This window comes from Platichthys flesus, chromosome 5 (genome assembly GCF_949316205.1).
Source record: "Platichthys flesus chromosome 5, fPlaFle2.1, whole genome shotgun sequence".
NCBI classification, from domain to species: Eukaryota; Metazoa; Chordata; class Actinopteri; order Pleuronectiformes; family Pleuronectidae; genus Platichthys; species Platichthys flesus.
The window spans coordinates 3,362,223-3,370,440 of NC_084949.1; the positions used below are offsets into that span (position 1 = coordinate 3,362,223).

General features: G+C 43.7%; 1 protein-coding gene across 1 annotated transcript; it reads right to left on the minus strand.

Moving 5' to 3' along the window:
* Nucleotides 1-4,176: 4,176 nt before the first annotated feature.
* On the minus strand, nt 4,177-5,991 carry LOC133953365 (general transcription factor II-I repeat domain-containing protein 2-like). The gene has a single exon (XM_062387264.1). The coding sequence runs from the start codon at nt 5,989-5,991 to the stop codon at nt 4,177-4,179; it is 1,815 nt and encodes a 604-aa protein (XP_062243248.1).
* Between the last annotated feature and the right edge of the window lie 2,227 nt (nt 5,992-8,218).

Sequence of the window (8,218 nt, forward strand, 5' to 3'; positions counted from 1 at the left end):
ATTTAGAGAACTCTCCCAAAAATGAAGTTGGTGTTTACAATGATGTAATATATAAAAAAACAGCAGAAGTTCACATTTTAAAAGCTGGAGTGACTTCAAACACTGACTGACCTGAGAGAATGTGTGTGTTTAAAAATCAACTGCCTTTTTAGTGGGTTGGGATCAAGAGAAAGTGCTGTTCACTCTCTTTGCAGTTGGAATATTCACTATGGGTGTAAACAACCTTGAGGTATAGAAGTCAACCAAAGTTATTATTCTGTCTCTAGTCCTCACGCTCCACAACTTGCTAGTGCAGTCTACTCTGACTCCAATTGGGAATTCGTAAAAGCCTACGCTATATAGAATGGGGCCTGTTTGAACTTATTATTGGACACTGTTTTCTTTCATGACATTGGAAGAGGACTTTACTGTTTTGCAAGGAAAGCTGATCCAAAGATGGTGTCCCTCTAACATTCACTTCATGTTGCCTGCATTCTGCATACCTTACAGCTTTCTCAGAAAGGTCATGAGAGTCGGCTCTTTCCTCTCATGTACAAACAGATCAATCAAGTTTTGCTTATGCCACTTATACAGAACCACACAGAAAAGCACTTCAGCTATCAGTTGAGCTGGATACTAATGGTTACAGAGTCTGTGTTTTGCTGCCTAAAGAAATTGTGCAGCTCATGCTTTATCAATAAAGATTCAGAGTCCTCTACCAGTGGATTTAATACAACCTCATCTTACAAATCCATCCTTATTGACAATACCTGGGCCACACAATTAAAAGTCCACGAAAAAGCATACACCAGAGGCTGTAAGGTATTGGATGCACCTATCAGAATGTATTGTACCTTACACCAGTTTGGACAAATCACTGTTATTCTTATCCAAGTTCGAGAGCTGAACAAATAGGAATCTGCTGAAAGCATGCCTAACAGCCTCAATGCTGCACTTTACCTATCAGCAGCTAGAACAGAGTTTGTTTTAGGGGAATTGTAACAAATGTTACCTGTCGCCTTACCTGAGCAGCTTGAGCCTCAAATGGAAGTAGTTTATGTCAGTTACAGATGTTATAACTTCATGAGACAGTGCATGATTCGAACAATATAGATAAGTAGCCAAGAAAAGGGTGGAGCTAAAAATGTAACAGAGAAAATGTTTATATCCCTGGAGAGTTATGCCTCAAAAGTCGCAAATTGACAGAAATATGTATCCGCTGAGTTTCCACTGCTGGCAGCAGCGTCAGAAGCAGCAGTAGTCGACCAAAAAAGTCTGGATGCAAGATTTGAGAGCAGAAGTGAGTGTTGAGGGTGGGGACCAGCTGGACAAGATGTACTGCCTCAGCCTACAAAGGCCCCACTTACATGATGATGAGGGTTAGAGAGCTGAGCTGGTGGAAGTTCCACAGACCATCAACATAGTTTCACTATGTGTTACTCATGTATGCAAAAATAAAAGAACGATTACATGTGAGAATCACAAACTGGGCGTTACTTTCACACTACATTAGGCACCAATTTAGACAACAAAGTGTTTTTTCTAACGATGTATCCAGATACATCATCAAGTGTAATTGTACGACTCAACATGTGTATAAAGTTATAATGAAAGTTATATTACAGTTTTTCACAATTGTTAACACACAAAAAGCTAAAATTCGGCACAATTTGCACGACCTTCACTTCATGTACCAATCGCTCGACCCAATTTGGCACTACTTCACACTCCCTTATCTGCATTATACTCTGACTTTCATTCTTTACACTCTGATGTCAATTACACATCACCTTGTTGTCAAAACACTACACACAATGTCCAGTTGTTGCACACACTTCTCAAGTAAAATCTCAAAGCATCAACCTACAACACACAAATACTCGAATCTCTAAACATTCAGGTCTGTTGAGCAATTTCACCTCATTTTCACAGCCGAACTGGAGACTGGAATTGTAAATATGGTTCATGAGAACAACTCTATCACACTCAGACAAATAAAAACTAGGATCCTGGCTGACAATGCTACATTTAGAAACGTCCAGACTGTCAGCCTCTCTACATTGGAGCGTATTCTTCATAGGACTGCCATGTGAATGAAACAAGTGTTCAGGGTCCCATTTGAACGTAAATGTATTGTACCTGTAATCCAATATTGTTCCTTTTCTACAGTGTCTCACTGTAGCCCACTGTGTTGACCTCTCTGTGTCCATACTGTAACTTGCATTCTCATGCTGTCTGTGTCAGCGGATGCAGGAGCATGACACAGCTCATATGTTGTACCAGTACATCTTTATTGGTGAGGTCGGATTCAACCTGGTGAACAGGAGGCGGGGCAGAAACCAGCGAGCCATCGTTGAGGTCCCCGGCCACCGTGGTGGGAACATCACAATGTGTGCTGCAATGAATCACCATGGGATCTTGCACCGTCATGCCCACCTAGGGGCCTATAACACTGCCCGCCTCCTTGTCTTCCTGGATGGCCTGCATGACCTGCTGGTACCACCTGGCCAGATAGATGACCCACAGCGGATCCATCACGTTGTAATCTGGGACAATGTGAGCTTCCACCGGGCTGCACAAGTGCGTGAGTGGTTCCAGGACCACCAAAATGTCTCCATTCTACACCTTCCACCTTATTCTCCTTTCCTGAATCCTATTGAGGAATCATTTTCAGCTTGGAGCTGGAAGGTATATGAACGGAACCCACAGTACCGGCTTGTGGCGACGTGAGTGTCGAGGCCTGTCAGCATTTTGTGTGTGAGGTTTTTAGTTTTCTGTGTGCAGTTTTGAAAAGCCTTTATTGTTTTGAAAAACGTGTGTTACAGTTTTTCACAATTGTTAACACACGTTTTTCAAAACAATAACGGCTTTCTCAAAACTGCACACAGAAAAATGAAAACCTCACACACAAAATGCCAAACCTGACACTCCCTTTGCAAGATGACTCTTTGCCATCAAATCTCTTACCTGTTCACAAAATGGAACTCGTGTTTTCATTTGGTACACACAGCCATTTTTTGAGTACACACAACTAAGCATTTGCTTGCACACTACCAAGCATTTACAGCACACTGAAGTGCAAAACTGAAAACACAATCATCAAAATGGAACATACCATATGAATGACAGTGATTCTGGAGAATGAGCCATTTCTCCTTTTGTAAAATGTCTCAATGTAGGCCCACTTTTTTCATAGTCAAACATAAAACAGCACACAAATATGCAGCAAAAAAAGGTTTATTTTGGTACACACAGAGAACAGTACAGTACTGTAAACCGGCCTGCTCAACCCCCCCCCCCCCCTTCACAAAAATACGTTTTTCACAATTGTTAACACACGTTTTTCAAAACAATAAAGGCTTTCTCAAAACTGCACACAGAAAACTAAAAACCTCACACACACAATGCTGACAGGCCACGACACCCACGTCGCCACAGGCCTCCTCCATGGCCTGGAGCAGTGGAACCCGGTCCTGTGGGTTCCGTCTAGGGATGAGCGAGTACAGCATTATCTGTATCTGTATCTGTTAACCATATGAATTATCTGTATCCGTATCTGTACTCGGAGTGGGCGGGGCCTAACCCTGAAGTGGGTGTGATTTAACCCGGGAGTGTGTGTGTTTGTGTGTGTGTGAGTGTGTGTTTGAGTGAGTAAGAGAGAGACATAGAGAGAGAGGGGGAGTGTGTGTGTGTGTGTGTGTGTGTAGTTTAATTTGTAAGATTTTTTTTACCACTACTACCTAGAACAGGGGTGTCAAACTCATTTTCACCAAGGGCCACATCAGCATAATGGTTCGCCTCGAAGGGCCACATTAACAGTATGAAAACAAAATGCAATGGAATTTAAAATAAATGAAACTACAACTTATTATATTGTTAGATAACTGTTTCTGTATTTATTATGTATTCAAGTCAAAGGGGGGTAGGACTATGGCACAACCAACATATGAAAGAAGCAGCATTTTTCAAAACAAAATGCTGCCTGTCCTTGAACACACAAGTAGATCCCTCCTCATCCTGAGACGCCATCTCACACATCCTCATTCATCTTGATCATCATGTTCTGGAAATAAAAGACACAAAAAGAAAATGCAAGCACAATCATTAATTTGTACACATATTCTACTGTTCTTAGTAAATACAACGCATTTATTAATTAAAAGGAAAAGGAAAAAAAGGATTTTTGAAAATGCTTACCTATTTTTTCTGGCCGGATGTCTGGCACCGTTTTCCTTTGGTCAGGGTGTCAATGTCTGGTTTTAGGTCTTGTGCTGAGGCAATCCGCAAAACAGCGTGCAGGTTGTCATCGGTGATGCGTGATCTGTGCTTGGTCTTGTTTACATTCATTATTGAAAACATCTGTTCGCACAGATAGGTGCTCCCAAACATGGACAGAACACGAGCAGCATGAAGTCGGAGCTGTGGCATCAAACCAGGGGGCAGGAGACGGTAAAAGTCCTCGATTGCAGAATCCTGGAACTTTGCTCTCAGGCCACTGTCACTTTGAAGCTCAATTAACTCCATCTGAAGGTGATGGGGTGCACTACAGACGTCGGTGGTGAAAGGATTTGTAAAAATGTCAAAACCAGATTGCTGCGCTTTAAAGTCAGAGAAGCGCAGATCAAACTCACACATTAACCGGTTCAGTTTGGTAGCCAACCGAGAACATGAAAAAGCACCGGGAATGGAGGCTGAGATGCTTTGACAAACAGGAAAGTGGGCGAGATTGTCCTGTTCCACCTGACACTTCCATAGATCGAGTTTTCGCTGGAAAGCTGTGATCATGTCGGACATCTGTGTGATGACTTGTTTACGTCCCTGGAGTTTCTCATTCAGATGAGCGAGATGCACGGTTATGTCGCACAACATAGCAAAGTCACACAGCCAGTTTGGATCTGATAGTTCAGGCAACGGTTTTCCTTTGCTCTGCATGAAAAAACCAATTTCTTCCCTCAGCTCAAAAAATCGTTTGAGGACTTTGCTCCTGCTCAGCCACCTTACTTCTGTGTGGTACGGCACATCTCCGTGCGCCGAGCCCATCTCCTGCAAGAGCAGCTGGAACTGCCGGTGATTCAGGCCGCGCGCTCGAATAAAGTTCACTGTTTTCATGACCGTGGTCATTATATTATCCAGCTCCAGAACCTTTCCACACAGAGCTTCTTGATGGATAATGCAGTGATAGGTTATCAGGGGCGTGTGACAGTTACTTTCTTGCAATTTCTCCTTCACTCGTCCAACCAAGCCTGATTTTCCTCCACGCATCGCAGGTGCTCCATCTGTAGTTAGTCCCACCAACTTTTCCCACGGCAATTTAAGCTTACTTACGGACTTCTCCACTGCCTCAAAAATGTCCCGACCCGTTGTGGTCCCATGCATGGCGGCTACATCCAACAGCTCTTCGAGGACAGAGAGGTCCGGCTTCACTCCTCTAATAAAAATGGATAATTGCGCTGTATCCACGTTGTCTGTGCTTTCATCCACAGCTAATGAAAAAGCTAGACAGCTCCGTGTCTCTTCAGCCAGCTGTGTTGAGAGATTTCCCGCCAGTTCCTTAACTCGGTCCACGATGGTGTTTCTTGACAAACTGACATTTTTAAAAGTCTGTATCTGGTCGGGGCACACCTGCTCACACACCTTCAGCATGCACTGCTTCAAAAATGCACCCTCTGAAAAAGACTTTGAAGCTCGGGCGATTTCTTCGGCCACGATAAAGCTGGCTTTCACTGCTGCATCGTTTTTGCCCGTAGCTTTTCTGAACACATCCTGCTGCGACTGCAGTCTGCCTTTTAATTCTGCTGCTATTCCTTGTTTTTCTTGGAGGCTGAATTTAGCATACTGAGCTCCGTGTTTGGTGTCAAAATGCCGACGTAGATTATATTCTTTTACGACCGACACCGCCTCATAACATACAAGACATACCGGTTTTTCACCTTGAAGTACAAACAGGTATTCGTTTTCCCATCGTTCGTGAAACAGCCTTCCTTGTGCATCAATCTTTCTCTTCTTGGACATGTTGGGGTTTTGTTAACTTTCTCCTTTCCACCGGTGTATTGAACGCATAGCGGGGTTACTGCAGGGCGACTGTTTCCTTGACGGGCGCGTCGAAATGCATTGTGGGAGATGTAGTTTACGGTCAACGTGCGCTTTTAAGCAGCAAACAGTGAACTTCTTTTCAGACAATAATGCACCAGCTCTCGCGGGCCACATAAAACAAGGTGGCGGGCCACATTTGGCCCGCGGGCCTTGAGATTGACACATGTGACCTAGAATGTGTTAGACACTCTTTTACGTGAAGTAAAATAAAACTGGTTAGAGCCAACTGACGGTTTAAAAAAAAAAAAAAAAACTCCAACGACTGGCAGAGAGAGGGAGAGAGAGAGAGAGAGAATGAGAGAGCGTAGCCAGACGCTAGAGAGTAGTCAGACACTTAATGCGTGAAGTAAAAAAAAAAAACTGTTTAAAAAAAAAAAAAAAAAAAAATCTCCGACAGGCAGAGACGCAACGCGAGTCGCTTTCTACCAGCACCACGTCTGAACGAACCCACGTTTAACAGAACTCTACTGGTTAATAAGTAAGTACAAACTGAAATAAAAACAAACTTCAAGCTGAAGAAACCCTAAACGTTAACCAAAAAGACCCGCGAACCTGAGTGACTGAGAGAGACAGAGAGCTGTTCTGTGAGTGAGTGAGCAGAGCGGTGTGTGAAGGGGAGGAGCGCTGTGACGTTGTGTGAGGATATTCATTCAGTCCGAGCACAGATAATGACTCGTATTACTCGTATAATACTCGGCAAAAGTGCTTTATCCGTACCGGATACTCGTTTCAGCCGAGTATCCGGCTCATCTCTAGTTCCGTCCATACACCTTCCACCTCCAAGCTGAAAAGAATTCCTGAATGGGATTCAGGAAAGGAGAATAAGGTGGAAGGTATAGAATGAAAAAATGTGGGTGGTCCTTGAACCACTAACGCACTTGAGCAGCCCGGTGGAAGCTCACATTGTCCCAGATGACAACGTGATCGATCCGCTGTGGGTCATCTATCTGGCCAGTTGGTACCAGCAGGTCATGCAGGCCATCCAGGAAGACGAGGAGACGGGCAGCGTTATAGAAACCTAGGTGGGCATGACGGTACAAGATCCCATGGTGATTCCTTGCAGCACACATTGTGATGTTCCCACCACGCTGGCCGGGGACCTCCACAATGGCCCGCTGGCCAATGAGGTTTCTGCCCCGTCGCCTCCTCTTCACTAGGTTGAATCCCACCTCATCAATAAAGATGTACTGGTACAACACATGAGCTGTGTCATGCTCCACAAACACACATGCTACATGCAGAGTCACTCACTGTGTGTGTGACTGCACCTCCATGTCCTCACACATTGCTTTAGGTTTAGCAATGTGTGAAACACAAGAAGATGAGCACAGAGGCTGAACCAAGCTGAGCTGCAAAAAATGTATGTTAAATTAGATGAATTTATGTTTTGTGTTGTTTCCCAATAAAAACATGTTTAAAAGTGAACGTCGACGCCTGGTCCTGTTTCTCTGGATCCACGTCGGCTGTGATGGCCTAGTCGTTTGTCACAGTTGTACATCAGTCAATTGCAGCACCTCAGCTCCTTCAGCTGTGTTTTCTGAGCAAAGACTTGTCTAGTTTGTGTCTATCAAAAGCTCGTAATTTTTTCCACTTTTTATAAGCAGCAGGCTCACCGAGATTGTTCACTCACCACTGGCTATTTTTGTCTTACCCACCCTGCACAGGTGCAGGACTCCAAACCATTGCTCTCAGAAGATGTGTGTGTGTGTTTATATGAGAAAATGGATGCAATATTGACGGGTGAAATGCATTAGAAAGGGAGAAAGAGAAGACATTTAGACTACACTCAGAGATGAAGCAGCCAGGACCCGAGGGTGAGCTGCAACCTATACAAGGAGTATTGTATTCCCTATACCAATTTATTGTATGTGCTGTATGGTTTGCATGTGGGTGTGTGTGTGTAATAGTGTGTATATTTGTTTTGCTGTACTTTGGAAGAAGCAAAAGACATATTTCCACTATCAGCATCCTGACAAAGAGCGGGAGACTGACTACCCGCCAACCAGGAGTGGAAGGCTTAGTGCATTAGAGATAAACAATTCCAGCTCTTTTCAAACAAACTGTCTCTGTACTGTACTGTTGGAGGTTTTATTCCCAGAAACACAATGAATTCACAATTTAATTTAATCAGTTCTAGGCTTTATTA